The sequence below is a fragment of the Triticum urartu genome, chromosome 7, assembly GCF_003073215.2.
Source record: "Triticum urartu cultivar G1812 chromosome 7, Tu2.1, whole genome shotgun sequence".
NCBI lineage: Eukaryota > Viridiplantae > Streptophyta > Magnoliopsida > Poales > Poaceae > Triticum > Triticum urartu.
Window position 1 is genome coordinate 624,118,472 of NC_053028.1, and position 22,920 is coordinate 624,141,391.

General features: G+C 43.1%; 1 protein-coding gene across 1 annotated transcript; it reads left to right on the forward strand.

The window, feature by feature from the left end:
- The first annotated feature begins 4,425 nt into the window (after window positions 1-4,425).
- LOC125522582 lies at window positions 4,426-6,792 on the forward strand. The gene has a single exon (XM_048687632.1). It carries the CDS (start codon window positions 4,503-4,505, stop codon window positions 4,980-4,982), a length of 480 nt encoding a protein of 159 aa, XP_048543589.1. The 5' UTR covers window positions 4,426-4,502; the 3' UTR covers window positions 4,983-6,792.
- The last annotated feature ends 16,128 nt before the right edge of the window (window positions 6,793-22,920 follow it).

Consider the following 22,920-nt stretch of genomic DNA (forward strand, 5'->3'; position numbering starts at 1 on the left):
CAATAGTATCACCCTTGTGACGTACAATATTGTATAGAGCTGGATATTGTTCCCGGAGAGTAGCATTACCTAACCACTTATCCTCCCAGAATCTAATTTCCGAGCCATTCTTAATTGAGAAGGACCCATAGTAGAAGAAATATTTCTTCGTTGCCATTAATCCCACCCAAAAATGAGAGTCCCCAGGCTTCCAGTATACCTGGGATATCGCCTTTGAACCCACATATTTTCTCCTAAGGAGGGTTTGCCATACACCATCTTCGGTCAACAACTTAAATAACCATTTGCCAAGGAGGGCTCTATTCTTAACCTCAAGGTCATGAATTCCCAACCCGCCTTGGTCCTTGGGACGGCAAACCACACTCCATTTAGCCAGCGGATATTTCTTTCTCTTGCTATCTCCTTGCCAAAAGAATCTTGATCGGAAGTAATCCAATCTATGTAAAACTCCTTTCGGCAATTGGAAGAAGGAAATCATATACAGTACCATGTTACTTAGTACTGAATTTATGAGGACCAACCTCCCACCTAGAGATAGCAGTTTACCTTTCCAACTGCTAAGCCTTTTTTGTAGTCTCTCCTCGACGTGTTTTCATTCAGCATTTGTGAGTTTTCGATAATGTATCGGTATACCCAAATAAGTGATCGGAAACTGGCCCAACCCGCATCCGAACAGGTCGGCATACAGATGGACCTCGTCTTGAGCCTCGCCAAAAGAAAACAATTCACTTTTATGGAAATTTATCTTAAGCCCTGAGAGTTGCTCGAATGCTGATAAAATTAATTTCAGATTTCTTGCTTTCTCGAGGTCATGATCCATAAAGAGAATCGTATCATCGGCATATTGAAGGATAGAAAGACCACCATCCACTAGATGATTTACTACCCCATCAATTTGGCCATCAACCTTGGCACGCTCAATCATGACCGCTAACATATCCGCCACTATATTGAATAGCATGGGCGATATTGAGTCACCTTGTCGCAATCCTTTCTTTGGTTGGAAATAGTTGCCAACGTCATCATTGACTTTAATGGCAACACTACCTCCAGCCACAAAACTATGGATCATTGCGCGCCACTCTGCAGAAAATCATTTCATTCTGAGAGTCTGTTGAAGAAAAGACCACTTGACTTTGTCATAAGCCTTTTCAAAGTCAATTTTAAGAACCACCCCATTCAGTTTTTTTCGATGCAATTCATGAACTGTTTCGTGAAGGACAACAACCCCATCTAGGATGTTCCTGCCTTGCATAAAAGCAGTTTGAGATGGACGAACCACATGTTCAGCAACCGAATTGAGCCTAATAGTCGCTACCTTAGTGAAGATTTTAAAGCTAACATTAAGGAGGCATATTGGATGATATTGTTGTATCCTTTCAGCCTCATTAACCTTAGGTATTAAAATAATTTCACCGAAGTTTAAGCGAAACAACTCTAGTTGACCAGCATGAAGGCAGCCAAACAAGAGTAGGAGATCATGTTTGATAACCTCCCACAAGTTCTGGTAGAACTCAGCGGGAAAACCATCTGGACCCGGTGCTTTGTTATGCTCCATTAGGAAAACTGCCTTTCTAACTTCCTCCTCAGAAAATGGAGCTGTTAGAAGGCTATTTTCCGCATCAGAAACCTGGGGGATGTCATCTGTTCGAGACTCATCCATCGAGAAGTTTCCTTCCTGAGGAGTCCCGAATAGATTTTTATAATAACTAGTGATATAAGACTTAAGTTGCTCATGCCCTTCAATCATGCCCTCCTCCTGTTGTAGGGAATGAATAAGTTTCTTCCGGTGTCTACCATTGGCGACACCATGGAAATATCTCGTATTCGAATCACCTTTGAGGATAAACTGAGAGTTTGAATGTTGGTACCACTTGAGTTCCTCCTCGCGCAACATGCGAGCTAACTTGGCATTCGATTGACTCTTGATCTCTAATTCGAGGTCAGAGAGAGCTCTAATCTCTGCCAAAGCTTCTAAATCATCAATAATGGATGAAAGACGAAGCTTCTCCTTTTTGAGGATACCCGTAGTGTGCCTAGCCCAACCACGAAGGAACTTACGTAATGCACGCATTTTGTTGTTCCATTTGTGTATTGGGGTAGGCCCGGCAATGCTCGATAATAAACCTCCTAAAGTCTTCGAGAAAACTACGACATTCATCAAATAACGGTGCTGCCACCATGGAGTAGCCACCATTGAATTTGAGTGCCTCCATCACCGTGATATTGTTCGATCTTACTACCACATTATGGCATCCTGTTTCCCTCGCTAGCTTCAGTCCTTCATGCTAAACCTGTAGTAGTAGTGGAGAACATCAATCCCCAAACCACAGTGTATCAACATGCTAAACCGGTTCCCTAGCGGAGGCAGCTGAGCACGCTGACGACGAGACGCGCGATGCAGTCCTCGGCGCCGCCGTCGTCCCTGACGAGCCGCTCCAGAGCCCTGTTCATCGGGAGCACGCCGGCGCGGTGCAGCAGCGTGGCCGCCGCCTCCGCCGGCCGGCCCGCCAGGAACGGCCCCAGGAACGGCCCCAGGAACCGCGCCGCCGGCCTCAGGAACAGCGGTAGCAGAGACTGCATTGCAGCGCATGCACACGGCGTGAGTCCAACGCATGCCAAGAATTTCAAGCCACTGAATTACTAGCAATTTAGCACGCATGCGTCGAAAAGAAAGGGCACAAGCAGAAGATTAGGGCGCGGGTACGAAGTACGAGCCTGACACGTACCATTGAGCTATGATCAGGAGGCGCGACGACTGGCCGGCTGGGCTGCTCGCCGTGATTGAAGGCCGCCGGTGTCAACTGGCAGTGGCAACCGGCAATGGCCAATAGCCAAGGGCCCTTGTCGTGTCCTTATTTTCTCTTTATTTCTTTTCTGCTGTTCTCACCGTGATACAAAAGTACAGAACTCACGCAGCCTCGTGCACATATATATACACGATCCGGGTAGACTAGACCGATCCTGCTGTGGACTCGTACTAGACTCGGACACTAGTACGTACTACTTCCTAATCTAATCAGCCGCCGACCTTGATTGCTAGGCAAACCTAAGCTGACTCGTACACAACTAGTACGTTGCATGCATACAGCATGCATAGTTCGTGCAGGACTCTGATAGGACACGAAATACTACTAGCATTACGTGCTAACTATAATTCTATCACACAAATATGAGCTTTGCTACACCTACGGACCATATCTTACATACTTTAAGTTACGGACATGTGTGGTGGTATTTGGTTGGATGGGAAATTAGAAACAAGGCCCACAGTTGAATTCAAGGGGAGAAGAGATTGGTTAGTTGGAGGGGTCCATAAAATAATTCCGTAACCAATCCGTAAGTCTAGCTTTTTTGCACAAATATATATGGACGTGTCTACCGAGTGGCCCTTGGCTCGGTAGCACTCCAGGACAGCCTTCCCTTTTCAAGTATCCTGAAATCTAAATTTGACCATAAATTTAAACAACAAGACCGATTGTGGTATAATTTTTGCTCTTGTCGCAGTCGATCTCGTTTGCTCCCGCCGCAGTCGGTCTCGTTGTTTAAATGTATGGTCAAACTTAGATCCTGGAAAGCGCAGGCGCACTACATTGTGAAATGGAGGGAGTACTAGTATCATGATACTAGTGTGTGATACTTCCTCCGTTTCTATTTTGTCCGCGTGTTAGTTTTGGTCAAAGTCAAGCTTTGTAAACTCTGATAAAGTTTATAAATAAAATTACTAACAGATACAAGAATAAATGAACACCATTAGATTTATTTATTGAATGTAGTTTCATATCATATAGATTTGTTATGATAAATGTTTATATTGTTTTTTATAAACTAAATCAAACTTTACGAAGTTTGACTTTAGTCAACTCTAATATGTAAAGTAAATAAAAACAGAGGAAGTATTACTTTTGTAATGCATAGTATCATAAATTAATACTCAAAATAGTACGACATTTAATATGATACGGTATTATAATATGATACAACATCCTCCCTTTTCTCATTTAATTGTGTGTCATATCATAAAAAAAGTCTACTTGACATTTATGATACTATTGTTACGACCAGCCTTAGTACCTAGTAGTATACTAGTATGCTCGCCTTGGATCGGTTGATTGTTGCGTGTGTCCGCGCGCAGCGTGTTGTTTTAAGTAAGTATAGGGAACAATTTAGTGACCAGCGCGAGCAAGCGAGGGATACGTAGAAGGTGAAAAGGCAATTGCTCAAGGGACGACAGGAATCCTCCAAAGAACACAAAAGAAATGAAGATCAGCGTCGAGCATGCATGTTTGCACAAGGGATGCCATCACGGGGACGCAAGGAACAAAAACCTTTTTATTATCTTACTCTATATATTTTCCTCCTCTTCTTCTTGTTGTTATTAAGCCCACGCATCTCTTATATAGACGGCCAGGGGACGAGAGAAGACAAGGTGAACAACACTGCATTCATACGTACACCGTCGCCGATAAGGAGCGAGGGAGGAGGGGCGCCGGCCGAGGAGGATGGGTCTATCAGGCGCCGTGCAGTGGTGGGATGAGTGGCAGCTGCGCGTTCTCGTGCTGGGCAGCCTCTTCGTCCAGTACCTGCTCTTCTTCTCCTCCGTGGTGCGCAGGCGTGCTCCTCCGTCTTGGCTCAGGCTGGTATTCTGGCTCGCCTACCTAGGCGGTGACGCTCTGGCGATATACGCCCTGGCCACGCTCTTCAACCGCCACAAGCAGCAGGAGCAGCTCGCCGCTGGCCTGGAGGTGCTGTGGGCGCCTGTCCTCCTCATCCACCTCGGGGGGCAGCACCTGATGACCGCCTACAGTATCGAAGACAACGAGCTATGGAGGCGACAAGCCATCACCATGGTGTCACAGGCATGGTTCTCACTTTCAGTGTTATCTCGTCGAATTTCGAAAGTTTCATTAATTTTGTTACACACTGAAATAATTGTTATTTTAGCGACTTTGGTAGTACACCGAATTCAGGTAGTTTTCTAAAAAAATCATAATATTTGCTTAGTCAAACTCAATTGAAAATTTCAGTCTTTTGGCCGAAAAGAAAACCAAAAATTACTGAATTTCTGTGAAAGTGAGAACCAAGCCTGTGACTAAAGTGGCAACCGCTGAAATATTTCTAAAACTATGGTCACAGGTCGTGGTCGCCCTCTACGTCTTTTGCAAGTCATGGCCTGGCGGGCAGAAGAGGTTACTGCAGGCCGCGATCTTGTTGTTCGTCGTCGGGATTTTTAGATCCATCCAGAAGCCATTGGCTATGAAGAGCGCCAGTATTAGTAACATAGTCTCTTCTTTGTCACTATCCCCGAGGGAGCAAAACGAGCTCGCATGGGTCTGCGAAAAATTATGCTATTGCTCATTCCCGGGAATTTTATACATAACTACAGAAGAAGAAAAAGCTAAACAGGAGGACATCTCGCTTGAAGAATTTGTACAAGAAGCAATCAGGAGTTTGCCAAGTTGGCCAGTGATCAAGACCAAGCTGAACTCATAACATCATGTGATCCGTGGGCGGTTAATGTCTCCCAGCCGCTGGTAGACATATCAGCTCTATACTCTGACCGGATAAAAAACCTACAACATTTTATGGCCCTTGATTACCAACATGCCCATAGTATGTCGAGAGAACAGCTTACTGAGTTGTTTTTGTTCCTCTACACAAAACTACCTAACATAGTGGTTTGCTTTTTCTGTTGTCATCTTTGGCTTCCATTCTTGACCTTAGCTTCTGCCGTCCTCTTCTCCACATACCACAAATATCATGAATACAACGCAACAGATGTCAAGGTAACTTACATCTTGTTTTGGTCGACCGCGTTGCTGGATTTCCTATTCCTCTTCATCAGTGTTTTCATCATGGAGATGGAAACAGAAAAGGTTTCGCAACATAACCTCTTGTCATTTTGTGCTCGTAAGAAGCGACCCACTTTTCTTATGAAGCTTGCCACACTTGTCTGCTACAAAGACTATGTTAACATGCATTGTTATATAGAACATGCACCAACAACGTCCTCACTCCAAGTTGTAGAGTTGGTTCATGGATATGTTACGGATGGTTGGAAAGGATACATCCATGACGCTGCTAGCTACAAGAGATTCAACCTCCACAGGGGGCAGTGGGCTCTAAGGCATCAACGTCATCTTCGGTGGAGCTTGAATATGCCATTTGACAGAAGTGTCCTTCTCTGGCGCATCGCCATAGACATATGCTTTCACCACCAGAGCACAACCCCTCGCGGCAGAGAGTGCGCCGCCCGGAGCAGGGTGATATCGAACTACATGACATACTTGCTCTCCATTCGTCCAGAAATGCTTATACCCGGGTCCAGGATTGGCATCTTCACCATTGCATGTGAAGATATCGAGCTCATGCTAGGCGACAATTCTGCACTGCATGACGAAAGAGGACTTGCGCAGGGAATTCTTTCCAGGGCGCAGCAACCTTCTTTATTAGATAACACCAGCATAATAGGAACAGCATGCAGGCTTGCTAAAATGTTGATGGAGCTACAAGATGAACTGGAGATGTGGGAGGTGGTCCAGGGGGTATGGGTGGAGATGTTGTGCTACTCTGCCAGCAGGTGCAGAGGATACTTGCACGCCAAGAACATGAGTGAAGTTACGGAGCTTCTCACCCGTGTATGGTTCTTCTTAATATCCATGGGGATGGAGACATTGGCCGACAGGTTTCAGAAGTCAGAGTATCTCGAAACCAAGGAAGAAAACGCTGAAGAAGATGATAATGATGGTGAAAACAGAGTCGTCGTGGAGCGCAAGATTAATATGCCCATCTAAAATATTTTCCCAAATATTTATATTGTGCCGTTGTTGATACTTGGATGATGGACTTTTTCTTCCTAGTCGTAATGCATGCATTATGATCGCTTTGTGTTTCAATAACCTTTTTATGGCTTTCCTTTTTGTTTTTTAGTATTTTCAGTCCACCACTCTGTATGTGTTGGTGCATGAAAATAATCAAAACTGAGTCTGCCGATACAAATAGTTCGATGTACGAGAGTCATTTTGCAAACGAATAGTTATTCGGCTATATATCATACTCCCTCGATAAATAAACACTAGTAAAATGCCCGCACGTTGCTACGGGCTATAATGCATATAGATAAATAAACTAAAATATTAAAATCGTCTCCAAGATCCAGAACGTCTGGACATGTTCACACATCAAAAGGCGCCCAACGGGCTACCCAAAATCCAAGACAGTCTGGATTGTCTCAAATTCAACCCATACGTGAGGAAGAAATATGGTTGTCCAAACTATCCACCATGCTATTTTCAACGTGCGGCCCCAATACAAAAACCGCACCTCACGATGCACCCTCCTTTTTCCTGTCGAATCCTCCCCTTTAAAACTAGATGACGTCCACCTCACCTTCGCCATGGTGTCCTCCCTCGTTCACACCATACTTCTCCATGAACCATCGATAAGGAGTCCCTCGCCAACCCCCTCCCCCCTGTTCGTGTCGATCCACCACCGCCATCAAGAGGGGGGGGGGGGGTGAGGCGTGTGCCCCCCCTCCAGCCAAGGAGGCAGATCCGGTGTCTACCAAGTCATTGTTATGGTGTAGCATACAATTGAATGTCGTGCATTACCACGAAACGGAAGTATGATGTCCGTTGTTGGACATGCAACTCATACGCCATCGTGTTTATTATTAACTCTTCAACCAACCAACCAATGCATTTACCCTTCTATCCTAACCAAAAAATTGTACTGACTTGATGAAGAATAAAATATGAACCGCTCGCTCATGCATTTTTCTGCAAAGCCATCTCTAATGAAATGAAATTTGTCATATTTTCTGAAGGAAATATGCCCTAGAGGCAATAATAAAGTTGTTATTTTATATTTTCTTATTCATGATAAAGGTTTATTATTCATGCTAGAATTACATTGATCGGAAACCTTAATACATGTGTGAATACATAAACAAACACCGTGTCCCTAGTAAGCCTCTACTAGACTAGCTCGTTGATCAAAGATGGTTAAGGTTTCCTAACCATACACATGAGTTGTCATTTGATAATGGGATCACATCATTAGGAGAATGATGTGATGGACAAGACCCATCTGTTAGCTTAGTAATGTCTACTACGCGACTTTATCCTTGTAGACGTTGTTGGGCCTCCAAGTGCAGAGTTTTGTAGGATAGCAACAAATTTCCCTTAAGTGGATGACCTAAGGTTTATCAATTTGTGGGAGGCGTAGGATGAAGATGATCTCTCTCAAACAACCCTGCAACCAAATAACAAAGAGTCTCTTGTGTCCCCAACTCACCCAATACAATGGTAAATTGTATGGGTGCACTAGTTCGGCGAAGAGATGGTGATACAAGTGCAATATGGATGGTAGACATAGGTTTTTGTAATCTGAAATTATAAAAACAGCAAAGTAGCAAGTCATAAAAGTGATCGAAAACGGTATTGCAATGCTTCGAAACAAGGCCTAGGGTTCATACTTTCACTAGTGCAAGTTCTCTCAACAATGATAACATAATTAGATCATATAACAATCCCTCAACATGCAACAAAGAGTCACTCCAAAGTCACTAATAGCGGAGAACAAACGAAGAGATTATTGTAGGGTATGAAACCACCTCAAAGTTATTCTTTCTGATTGATCTATTGGGCTATTCCTATAAGTGTCACAAACAACCCTAGAGTTCGAACTAAAATAACACCTTAAGACACACATCAACCAAAACCCTAATATCACCTAGATACTCCAATGTCACCACAAGTATCCGCGGGTTTGATTATAAGATATGCATCACACAATCTCAAATTCACCTATTCAAACCAACACAAAGAACTTCAAAGAGTGCCCCAAAATTTCTACCGAAGAGTCAAGACGAAAACGTGTGCCAACCCCTATGCATAAGTTCACAAGGTCACAGAACCCGCAAGTTGATCACCAAAACATACATCAAGTAGATCATGTGAATATCCCATTGTCACCACAGATAAGCACATGCAAGACATACATCAAGTGTTGTCAAATCCTTAAAGACTCAATACGATAAGACAACTTCAAAGGGAAAACTCAATCCATTACAAGAAGGTAGAGGGGGAGAAACATCATAAGATCCAACTATAATAGCAAAGCTCACGGAACATCAAGATCATGCCAAATCAAGAACACGAGAGAGAGAGAGAGAGAGAGAGAGAGAGAGATCAAACACATAGCTATTGGTACATACCCTCAGCCCCGAGGGTGAACTACTTCCTCCTCGTCATGGAGAGCGCCGAGATGATGAAGATGGCCACCGGTGATGATTTCCCCCTCCGGGAGGGTGCCGGAACAGGGTCCCGATTGGTTTTTGGTTGCTACAGAGGCTTGTGGTGGCGGAACTCCTGGTCTAGGTTCTGTTCTAGAGGTTTGGGGATATATATATATATAATAGGTGTTGACGTCGAGAACAAGTCAGGGGAGTCCACGAGGGGCCCACAAGGTCAGAGGGTGCGCCCTAGGGGGTGGGGGCGCCCTCCACCCTTGTGGTGGCCTCGGGACTCTTCTGATGCATCTCCGGTACTCTGTGGGCTTATTTTGGTCCAAAAACAATCGTCGTGAAGTTTCAGATCAATTGGACTCCGTTTGATATTCCTTTTCTGCGAAGCTCAGAAACAAGGAAAGAACAGAAACTTGCACTGGGCTCCAGGTTAATAGGTTAGTCCCAAAAATCATATAAAATAGTATATAAATGCATATAAAACATCCAAGATAGATATATAATAGCATGGAACAATCAAAAATTATAGATACGTTGGAGACGTATCACTTAGCATAACGATCGTTCAGTTTTATTGCTATTGCTTTCTTGATGTCAAATACATATTCCTTCGACTATGAGATTATGCAACTCTCGGATACTGGAGGGATGCCTTGTGTGCTATCAAATGTCACAACGTAACTGAGTGATCATAAAGATGCTCTACATGTATCTCCGAAGGTGTTTGCTGAGTTGGCATAGATGGAGATTAGGATTTGTCATTCCGAGTATCGGAGAGGTATCTCTAGGCCCTCTCGGTAATACACATCATAAGCTTGCAAGCAAATGACTAAGGAGTTAGTCACGAGGTGATGTATTCCGTAATGAGTAAAGAGACTTTCTGGTAACGAGATTGAACTCGGTATAGAGATACCGACGATCGAATCTGGCAGAGTACCGGATCAGGTCTCCAGATGGGATCTCAGGAGGACATAAACTTGCGGCGGCGAAAAAGTATTTTTGGTGTGCCCTATGGTATACAGGGAATATTTGGGTATTTATGGAGCTGAGATTAGGGGTGGAGGAGTCCCATGGGGCCCACAAGCTCATAGGCCACACTACCCCGCAGGGCGCGCCTGGGGAGCTTGTGGCTCACCCGTGGCTCTTCTGGCCTACTCCCGAAGCTTCGTGGGTGTCTTCTTGTCCAAGAAAAATCGTCAAAAGTTTTGATATGTTTGGACTCTGTTTGGTATTGGTTTTCTGTAAAAGACAAAAATAAGGAAAAACAACAACTAGCACTAGACACTAGGTTAATAGATTAGTCCCAAATAATAATATAAAATAGCATAATAATGCATATAAAACATCCAAGATGGATAATATAAATATCTAATAGCATGAAATAATCGAAAATTATAGATACATTCAATCTACAGACGATATCTATAGACACTGGAGTTTCATGTTTTACCAAACATTAAGTGTGACCACACAAGATACGAAAATCTGGTGGATGTACCCACGACAAGCACCTTGGTCAGCGGTGTCCATAGGGTGGCATGAGAGTGACAGTTAGTGTTGATGCTAGAGCTATCATTGACTAAACGTAGTAGATCAAAACAAAATTGAGCTATTGAACATACATCAGAACTGACCTACAAAAAATTAATTTATTTACTCACTAAAGTTATCTCTCTGAACCTATGCTAATAAAACATGATCATCGCTGAATTTCTATTTTGAAAAACAAAGTTGCTTGTCGCCTCTAAAATTAAAATGGAAAACCTAGCTGCATGTGTTCAAACATTTACGATGAAAACCACAGAAATCGTAAAAAAAACGACCACTATGAACATGTACAAAACAAACACTTGAATCGCAAAAAGAACATGGAGCAACATCATCGCAAAAAAAAAACACGGCTGTATCCCGATTCGCTCACCTGTTTTTGGCACGCAAAATGAACGCAAAAGCAAACATAGATGGAAATAACCCCCGCGCACGGAGCAATTGGATGTTGCCGACTTGGCCTCAAGAGCCCATGTAACAGTGGGACGTGTTCCATGTTTCCACCGGAGCCACATAAAATCGATCCAATCGCAATGGGCTTGATGTTGCCGCTAGGACCTCACGCCATCCGGGAGGTCGACGTCGTGCGGTCACCATTGGATCGAACCAGGAGGAGAGGTGGAGAGGGCCGCCTCCAGCAGCAAGGACCAGATCGACACCATGGCGGCTGAAGCCACCTCTCATGGATGCCATAGAGCGAATGCCCGCCGTGGAGGCAGAGCTGTGCGGGGCTTGTTGAAAGGATCGAGATGGACCTAGAGGGGGGGGGGGTGAATAGGTACAATTACAAATTTTAATTACTTAGCAATTTTAAGCAATAGTAAGGAATATGAAAGTGAGCCTAACAATTGCAAGTATGATGCTAAGGGCTAAGCAAGATAAAAAGTGAGTAAGCAAGTACAATATGATAAGTAAGAGCTAAGAGACAAGTAACCACAAGTAGAGAGTTAGGGTTAGGGGTAACCGCAACTCCGGGAGACGAGGATGTATGCCAATGTTCACTTCCTTGGAGGGAAGCTAGTCACCGTTAGAGAGGTGGATGTTACCACGAAGTCACACCAACGCCACGAAGGCTCGCCCTGTTCTCCCTTTGAGACAACATGACAAAGGCGTTTCTCAACCACTAGTGGTAGACCTTGGGGTGGTACACAAACCCTCACAAACTTTTCCGGGCGTAATCACAATGGTTGATTCCTCTCCGAAAGACTCCTACCGCCTAGGAGTCTCCAACCTCCAAGAGTAACAAGAACGATGGGAAATGCTCAAGAACTTGCTCAAATCGTGAATTCCTTTGGTGAGAAGAAGAGGAAGGAGTGGATCTATTACTTGATTGGAGAACTTCTCTCAAATGTTCCCAAATCCCTTGGGGATCTAGGATTTGGTGTAGGGGATCAAGAGAGGGAGTGAGATGTGTTCTTGGACAGCTCAAAGTGAATGGTCAACCTTATCACGTGGGAGGAAGGAGGCTATATATAGTGATAGTGTAAAACTGACCGTTGAGCCATTTAGTGCACTGAAGCTGTCGGACGTCCAGTGAGTACCAGATGTCCGGTGGCACAGATTGGACCGGACGTCTGGCCGGGCGGCCGGTCGTCTGGTCGCTGGGAATCCTACTAGGACACAAAAGAAGCACGAGGTACACAGCCATCGGACGTCCGGAAGGCGCTGGTTGTCCGGTGACTAGCCGTCCAAAGCGGACCGGGAATCCGTTAATAAGTATTCTATTGGGGTAGTCCCGGGTTTCCAAAGAGAGACGGACGTTCAGTGACCGGTCGTTCGGAATGGACCAGACATCCGCTAAAAACTTTCTATGAGGATGCACCGGACATCTGGAGAGAGCCAGATGCCTGGTCGGCTGTGAGGAACCGGACGTCCATAGATTTCCGAACGTCTGGTGAAAACAGAGAACACTAGCTCATGTGCACAAGGAACTTTGTGCACAAGTTAGTGGAAGAGCTAGGGGTGAAACAGAGATATTATGATAGGATACTTTGTGGGTTTTGAGCAAGTCTTTCACGAAATCCGAGGATCCCCTCTTAATAGTGCAGGATCCCTATACTCAAGAACAAACCAAAAAGGAGCCAAAGCTATTTGTCTTGTATCTCTGCTCTTGAGTGATATATATATATATATATATATATATATATATAGGTAAAACTATGTCTACCATAGCTTGCCATAGAACTAGTTAAGTTTCCCTAAACTTCTAACGGTTCAAAAGTTATCAAAAAATATGAAATAAATATGGGAGCATCTCTCTAATGTAATAAGATGATCCAACGGAGGGATTGTCAAAATATGCATCTATGTGTCCTCGGCAAAAATAATAAGCATTTCAGCTCACTGCGACATAAATATATACTGAATATTTGTTTGGCATGATTGCACTTTCAATCTCCCCCTTTTTGGTAGTTGATGACAACATACATGCACTTCTCAATATGTAAAATAAAACTCTGAATACCGAAGGGATTTGTTGCGGAGCTCCCCCTAAACATGTGCATAGATAAAATAAGCATGAAGAGAGCTCCCCCTCAATATAATACCAACACAACCAAATCTCATAGAGTAGACAAGTTAACAAAATACCATAATAAGCTCCACAGATAGGTGCATTACACAACCCATAATGGTTCATCACTCATAGCATAGTACATAAACCGACAATAACCATAACATTGGTTCGATACAAGCTAATATCACAACATTACATAATAGATAAGTGCCTACTCCCCCTTGGCATCAAGTACCCAAAAGGGGGTCATAACATCATCAAATAGCATCATCATCATCATCATCATCATCATCATGAGCACCACTACCACTAGCCTCGTCAAGGAAATCAGCCCACTCAGGACCCGAGAGAAAGCCAAAGTCAGAAGGTGGTTCGTCAGGAAGACGTTCATCATCACTCACATCGAAAACTCCGGTGTCTCTCAGACGAGCCTTCAGAGCATTCTTGGAAGTGACCATGCGAGTGACAACATCATGATTTTGGGAGCAGTGAAAGGTAAAAACCTTCATCATGGCAGAGTGAGCCTTCCCAAGAAAGCGAGCAATGCGCCCAAAGGATGCAGATCCGGAAGGAGTAGAACGAGCAATAGGAGGAACACCAGCAGAAGTTCGACGAGCATTAGCAGAAGAGTCCTTGGGGACCCAATCATCCGCCATGTGTGCAGGAATGACCCACCGCTCATGCCAGTGAGTGCGGACAATGGGAAATGGAGCCACACTCTCAATGAATGCCTGAAGAAAGGGGGCATGAGGAAAGGCCCAACTTGTGCTGAAGACAAGCGAGATGGATCTCATGCCACAGAAAATGAGGGACATTGATCTTCCCTTTTGGAGACGTATAGAGGCGATGCATGAGATCGATGCAGTAGCTATTGCAAGATCCCTTGTCACCCATTTTGGGATAAATGGTGCGAATGACACACTAAAAGATAATGTAGAAAGGAGAGCGCCAAATGGAGACTTGGTTCAGACCCTTCTGTTTCTCCTCATTAGTCATTTCATCTATAGGTTTTAGAAGATCCGCACAAACCTTGATGCCCTTGGGCCTATGGTTGGGGTCATCCCTATGGATTTTGAACCCAGTGTCAGGAAAACCAAGGGCATCAACAAATTGTGAGTAAGAGGCCGTGAGCACAGTGTCGGAGGTCATCCAATTGACAGTGTTATTTGGACCAAAGAAACAAGTGGCATAGAATTAATGAATGGCAACTTGGTTAAAATCATGCTGAAATGCAAATGGAGCAGCAAGATTAGACGACTCGATGAGCTCAATAGGCCCCGGATATTTCACCGGATGAGCACGAATGTGTTCTAAGTCAACGCACACATGCAGAAACAAACCCTTAGGAATGATGACAATGGTAAAAATGTCTGCTTGGACATTAGTGCGAAAGACAGCGTCTTGGGAGTCGCTAACAACAGAAAACTGGTCAACATCACGATGAAGCTTAAGATAGGAAGCAATGGGGACCTCGTTGAATCTTTTAATGTTGTGACCGAGAGGTAGTGGAGGTTCAAGAGAGATGCGATGGGAATCACCTTGAGGTTGCACCGGAGGAGGAGGCTTGAAGGTGGACTGACGAGTTCCCGACTTGGGAGCAGTGGTGCGAACCGCAACATACTCGGCCTGCTCCATATCTTCCATCTCATCCTCATAGTCAGATTCTTCCGTTGAGGAGTCACTAGTAGAGCTGCGAGGCTTAGCGGAACGCTTTCGAGGATGATCCCGCTCTTGTGAATCATCGGAACCACCACGGCGGGACGGACGAGATGGCCCACCGGTGACCTGCTTGCGTGCAGAGCGCTTGGTTCTTGGCATCCCGACCTAGAGGAGGAGGGAGACCCAAATCAACTATCCACCTTCATAGATCGAAGAAGAGTTCGGTGGATGAGATGAGGAGAAGAAGAGGTGCTACCTTGGAGGTACGAACAAGATGGGGGGAGATCCACGGGGCGGCGTCGGAGGTGCGACGGCGACCGGGTCGACCCAGGCGGCGCTGAGACGACGAGGTGCACGACCGGCGCACGATCGTAGTGAGGAGGGTAAGCGGCGGCGGCGGAGTGGAGCAGATAAGAGAAAGGGGATCGGGTGAGTTAGGTTTAGGTAACTACACAAAACACACCCTGCCTTATCTATGCGGGCCAGGAAATGACCGGACGAACGGTGCTTAACGAACGTCCGATGCCTGATAGGAGCTGTCGGATAAGCCAGGTACCGGACGACCAGAGAAACCGGACATCCGATGCACAGAGGAAGATTTGAAATTAACAGAAGTCTGGTAAAACCGGACGTCCGGTAGGAGGAGAACAAAAGGAATTTTACGGAAGTCTGGAGTTTGCCAGACGTCCGGAAGTTCTCAGAAAATTTTGAGAAGGACAAGGTGATATTTTAGGATGCCAATGAGAATGGCAGTGAGATGATGATTCCAGTATGAAGTATGATAAAAAATATAATGATAGGCAGTGAATATCCTATGCCAAATAAACACACCGCTCAGATAGAAGTTCTAACCGATAAGAGCGGTGGCCGAAGCTACCATGTGTGAGTATATGTGACATGGCACCGCAAGGATTTGAACTTTGGGTGCATAATCACTAATCCATCATTGAAAGCACCATAGTTAGAATAACATGGTATCTTTGAGACTGTTTGTTCTTTTTATGCATTACATAGGGTGAGAATACTCATGAGTTGAGTGTCTCCCCCTAAATATATGCCTACATCAAGACAAGACATGATGAAAATGGATGCATGGGTACTAGATTTCACATAATGTTGTTAAGATCCAAGATACCAAGTTCATGCCTAAGTTGACAGAACCTTGCTTCATACAATGGCTTAGTGAAAATGTCTGCAAGTTGCATATCCATACCCACATGAGCAAATATAAATGTCACCCTTCTCCACATGATCTCGCAAGAAATGATATCTAATATCAATGTGCTTGGTGCGAGTATGATCTTTGGGATTCTCAGAAATATTGATGGCACTTTCATTATCACATAGAAGAGGCACATGTCTATAGGTGATATCGTAATCCTTCAAAGTTTGCCTCATCCATAGTAATTGAGTTGCACAACTGGCTGTTGCAATGTATTCAGCTTCGGTGGTGGAAAGAGCAACACAATTTTGTTTCTTTGAGGACCAGCTTACCAAGGAGCGTCCAAGAAATTGACATGCACTAGAGGTGGACTTACGATCCACTTTGTCTCCATCCCAATCCGCATCCGTGTACCCAATAAGATCAAACTTAGCATCCTTGTGGTACCATAGACCCAACTTTGGGGAGTGAACAAAGTATCTAAGAATATTCTTAACCGCCTTATGATGACTTTCCCTAGGGGAAGCTTGAAATCTAGCACACATGCATACACTAAACATGATGTCTGGTCTAGATGCACAAAGATAAAGCAATGAACCAATCATATAGCGGTAAATAGATGGGTCGAAAGGGATACCATTTGTGTCTTCAGTGAGTACACTTTTGGTTGGCATGGGTGTCTTACATGGACTAGCATCATACATGCCAAACTTCTCTAGGATATCCTTGAGATATTTAGCTTGAGACAAGAAAGTTCCTTTTTTAAATTGTTGAATTTGGAATCCGAGAAAGAACTTCAAATCCGCATTGAGTGACATTTCAAAATTCTTGGTCATGGAGGCCGCAAACTTCTTGCACAAATGAATGTTAGGAGAACCAAAAATGATATCATCTACATAGATTTGGCATAAGATTAAATCACCCTTAGCGTGGGATCGATCGCCCCTCTCACAAAACCATCATCGAGTAAAAACTTCTTAAGATGATCATACCAAGCACGAGGTGCTTGTTTGAGGCCATAGAAGGCCTTATGAAGTTTATACACATGGTCTTTGTGATCGGGACCAACGAACCCAGGTGTTTGTGATACATAAACTTCTTGTAGAGGACCGTTAAGGAAAGCACTCTTCACATCCATTTGATGTAATGTAAAACCATTGAAGGCCGCATAAGCAAGTAAGATGTGAATAGATTCAAGACGGGCAACAGGGGCAAAGGTATCACCAAAGTCCAAACCTTCAACTTGTGAGCACCCGTGCGCCACTAACCTTGCCTTGTTACGGATGATTACACCATTCTCATCTTGCTTGTTCTTGAAAATCCATTTTGTTCCAATGACATTGTGCTCTGTAGTTAGCCTCTCGACTAATGACCACACTTGGTTGCATTCAAATTTTTTCAACTCTTCTTGCATAGCAACTAGCCAATCGTTGTCCATCAATGCATCGTGTACCTTGAGAGGCTCAACACTAGACACAAATGAGAAGTGAGCACAAAAATTTGTCAACTGTTTACGAGTGACTCTACCTTCCGATATGCCGGTGAGAATTTTGTCAACATCAACACGACCGGCCACTCGAGGCATGATGGAGGTTAAGGTTTCGCGAGGTTCAACTTCATGTCCATCATCCACGCCCTCAACATATGGATCATTGATGTGTGGTGGAAGATCTTCTTCTTCATATTGCATTTGTTGAGGTTCATCATTAATGATTGCACTTTCTTGTTCTTGCCCTTGATGATGATCTTGTTCTTGAGGATTATCATGAAGAGGAATATGATCATCTTCTTGTACTTGGACTAAGGGCATTGATTGAGCAATAGGAGCTTGAGGTGGTATGGGTGTTGAAGTAGTTTGGTGATGTGTGAAGCTTCCATCTTCTTCATCATCATCATGAGGTTCTTGTTCCATTGGAAGAAGTGCCCCAACACCCATGGTGAGAATATCTTGAGAAGAATCATCTTCACCTACATCACTTAGATCAACTTTCTCCCCATGGGAGTCATTAAATTCATCAAACATCACGTCACAAGTTTCTACAACACATCCATTGGATTTGTTGTGGACTCTATAGGCGCGAGAGTTTGATCCATAGCCAACAAATATGCCCTCAATTGTTTTGGATTGAAATTTTCCTAACTGTTCCCTTTTGTTGAAGATGAAACATTTGCACCCAAATACTCGAAAGTACTTGACATTTGGCTTGTTCCCAGTTAAGTGCTCATATGGAGTCTTTTCCAATATTGTGCGGAGAAAGAGCCAGTTTGATGCATGGCATGCAGTGTTGACAACCATGGCCCAAAAACTATGTGGCGACTTGTATTCATCCAACATGGACCTTGCCATCTCCATAAGTGTACGGTTCTTCCTTTCGGCTACACCATTTTGCTGAGGAGTGTATGGAGCTGAATATTGATGCTCAATCCCTTCATCACTAAGAAATTCTTCCAAGGTGTAGTTCTTGAACTCAGAGCCATTATCACTCCTTATTGCCAAGATTTCTTTTTCAAACTTGCATTGTGCTTGCTTGGCAAAATCGATGAAGGTGATCTTTGTCTCGTCCTTGGATTTGAGAAAAAAAACACCCATGTATATCTTGAGTAATCATAAACAATGACAAGTCCATACTTTTTCCCACCAAGACTATCCCATGAAGGAGGCCCAAAAAGATCCACATGAATAAGCTCCAAAGGCCTTGAAGTAGACACAATATTCTTGGGTGGGTTCTTTGATTGGTGATGCTTCCCGGCTATGCATGCACTACATACACGATCTTTCTCAAAAGAGACATTGTTTAGTCCAAGGATGTGATTATCCTTTAAGAGATATTGAAGATTTCTCATGCCGACATGGGCTAGCCGGCGATGCCATAGCCACCCCTTGTCGGCCTTGGCCATTAAACAAGTTGCATGGAATGTGCTCTCTTTCGAGAAATCAACCGTGTAAAGGTTGCCATCCAACTCTCCAACAAAGGCCACTTCGAGAGTATCTATCTTAAAGAATTTCACATCCGTTAGTCCAAAGAGTGTATCATAACCAACATAAGCCAATTGGCGAACAGAAAGCAAATGATATTTAATGGATTGAACAAGCATGACATTTGCAAGAGACATGTCATTCGTGATAGCCACCTTGCCCACCCCGAGTACCTGTCCTTTTGATCTTCCACCAAACATAATGCTCATAAATGGTTAAATAGCTTCCATGAAATCGTAGAGTGATACGTCTCCAATGTATCTATAATTTTTTATTGTTCCATGCTATTATATTATCTGTTTTGGATGTTTATGGGCTTTATTAAACACTTTTATATTACTTTTGGGACTAACCTATTAACCCAGAGCCCAGTGCCAGTTTCTGTTTTTCCCTTGTTTCAGTGTTTCACAGAAAAGGAATATCAAACGGAGTCCAAACGGAATGAAACCTTTGGGAGCGTGATTTTTGGAACGAACGTGATCCATGAGACTTGGAGTTGAAGTCAAGGAAGCTTCGAGGGGGTCACGGGGCAGGGAGGCGCGCTTGCCCCCTGGGTGCGCCCCCACCCTCGTGGGCCCCGCATGGCTCCCCTAACGGACTTCCTTCGCCTATATATGTCCATATACCCTTAAAACATCACGGAAGAGATTAGATTAGGAGTTCCATCGCCAGAAGCCTCCGTAGCCACCAAAACCAATCTAGACCCGTTCCGGCACCCTGCCGGAGGGGGAATCCCTCTCCAGTGGCCATCTTCATCATCCCGGCGCTCTCCATGATGAGGAGGGAGTAGTTCACCCTCGGGGCTGAGGGTATGTACCAGTAGCTATGTGTTTGATCTCTCTCTCTCTCTCTCTCGTGTTCTTGAGTCAGCACGATCTTGATGTATCGCGAGCTTTGCTATTATATTTGGATCTTATGATGTTTCTCCCCCTCTACTCTCTTGTGATGAATTGAGTTTTCCCGTTGAAGTTATCTTATCGGATTGAGTCTTTAAGGATTTGAGAACACTTGATGTATGTCTTGCACGAGCTTATCTATGGTGACAATGGGATATCATGTGATCCACTTGATGTATGTCTTAGTGATCAACTTGCGAGTTCCGTGACCTCGTGAACTTATGCATAGGGGTTGGCACACGTTTTCGTCTTGACTCTCCGGTAGAAACTTTGGGGCACTCTTTGAAGTTATTTGTGTTGGTTGAATAGATGAATCTGAGATTGTGTGATGCATATCGTATAATCATACCCACGGATACTTGAGGTGACATTGGAGTATCTAGGTGACATTAGGGTTTTGGTTGATTTGTGTCTTAAGGTGTTATTCTAGTACGAACTCTTGAATAGATCGATCAGAAAGAATAACTTTGAGGTGGTTTCGTACCCTACAATAATCTCTTTGTTTGTTCTCCGCTATTAGTGACTTTGGAGTGACTCTTTGTTGCATGTTAAGGGATAGTTATATGATCCAATTATGTTATTATTGTTGAGCGAACTTGCACTAGTGAAAGTATGAACCCTAGGCCTTGTTTCCTAGCATTGCAATACCGTTTGTGCTCACTTTTATCATTAGTTACCTTGCTGTTTTTATATTTTCAGATTACAAAAACCATTATCTACTACCCATATTGCACTTGTATCGCCATCTCTTCGCCGAACTAGTGCACCTATACAATTTACCATTGTATTGGGTGTGTTGGGGACACAAGAGACTCTTTGTTATTTGGTTGCAGGGTTGTTTGAGAGAGACCATCTTCATCCTACACCTCCCACGGATTGATAAACCTTAGGTCATCCACTTGAGGGAAATTTGCTACTGTCCTACAAACCTCTGCACTTGGAGGCCCAACAACGTCTACAAGAAGAAGGTTGTGTAGTAGACATCAAGCTCTTTTCGGGCGCCGTTGCCGGGGAGGTTAGTGCTTGAAGGTATATCTTTAGATCTTGCAATGGAATCTTTTTGTTTCTTGTTTTAGCACTAGTTTAGTTATAAAAGAAAACTACAAAAAAATGGAATTGAGTTTGCCTCATACGCTTCATCTTTTTAATATCTTTCGTGAGAATGATGGAAAGGAAAATTGTGCTCAAATGCTAGAAGAAGAAGTCTATAAAATGTTTGGCACTAAATCTTTGAATGATGAGCATGATTGCGATGTTATTAGTATGAACTCTTTGAATAACCATAGTACTAATGATGATTGCACTAGTCATGATGAAAATATCTCTTATAAGCATAATGATTTTTGTGGAGTGCATAGAGTTTGCAAGTACATACCAAACAGGGAAGATAGATTCTGCAAGAGGCATAAGTATTTGGAAACTAAATGGTTGCAAGAAAGGCTAGATGTTTGTGCTCAAAATTTAAACTTTCTTAGCCATACTTGTGAACTTTGCAATGAACGTGATCATTTCAGTACCCAATGCAAATTGTTTCATCATTGTATCGTGTCCAAAAATTGTGATGACTTGATTTCCCTTGCACATCATAATGAACTTACTTTGCTCTTGGGTTATGAAGAAATGAAACGTATATCTAAGGTTATTCTAGAATTTGCCCTTTATAGAGTTCTTAATTTTGATCTAGAGGAAATTTATATGTATTGTGCGGTGAATTGCATTGAAAATCCTTATATTGCCAAGTATATAAAGAAAATAAAACAAATAGAGGATGAAGAGAATACTAATGAAAGGGAAGAGGCTTCCCAATATCCTCGTATTATTTCTTATGATGAATCAGGTAATGAGGAGGAGCCTTCTATTCAACCAATCTCATTAATAAGGAGCTCAAAAAAGAGGGTTAAACCCACACATGATGTGAAGAAGAAAAAGAAAATATGGAGAAGCAAAGGTATAAAGGTATCCCTCCCAAATGATGTTGCTCCTACTACTCATTGTGATGATGATAATTGCTACACTATCGGTGCTATCCATACTATTAATGATGAGAGTGATTATGCTTATAATATGAAAAGGCCCAAGCTTGGGGATGCTATGTCTGATGAGAATGACATGTTTGAGAATGTATTTGCTGCAATTAATGTTAGTCCCAAGCTTGGGAAAGCTATGTTTAATGAAGATGATATTTCTAGCCTCCCAAGTTTTGATATGCAAATTTATTATGATGATAGCATGCCTCCTAATTATGATGATTATATTGATGAAAGTGGGTTTGGAAGAGTGTCAACTTTAGGAAGTATTGATCCCACTATTTTGGAGGATGTCGAATCTTATTGTGATAATTATGAAAGTGGATTTGGAGAGGTCATGACTTTATTTAGTAATGATTCCACTATCTTGGAAGAGGTTTCAATTGATTATGATGAGAACAAAGTCGCTAATTATGATGATTATTGTGATGATACTTATGCTATAAAAAGTAGTGATGATTATATTTATAAACCTTGTCATGATTATGATTACCCCTTTTCTGAACATCACTATTTTAATATGGAAAGAATTTATAGTATTCGAGTTTCTTATGATACTCCCACTATTCCGAATGAGAAGAATTTTACTTATGCGGAGAGTAATAAAATTTCTATGCTTGTAGATCATGAAAAGAATGCTTTATGTGATAGTTATATTGTTGAATTCATTCATGAAGCTACTGAAAATTATTATGAGGGAGGAATATATGCTTGTAAGAATTGGAATAATACCAAGTTTCCTCTCTATGTGCTTAAAGTTTTGAAGTTATGCTTGTTTTGCTTTCCTATGCTAGTTGATTATTGTTCCCATAAATTGTTTGCTCACAAAATACCTGTGCATAGGAAGTGGGTTAGACTTAAATGTGCTAGTAATATTATACATGATGCT

Bases quoted from the DNA above. Each gene is read 5' to 3' on its own strand.
- LOC125522582 (XM_048687632.1), top strand. From the start codon at position 4,503: ATGGGTCTATCAGGCGCCGTGCAGTGGTGGGATGAGTGGCAGCTGCGC.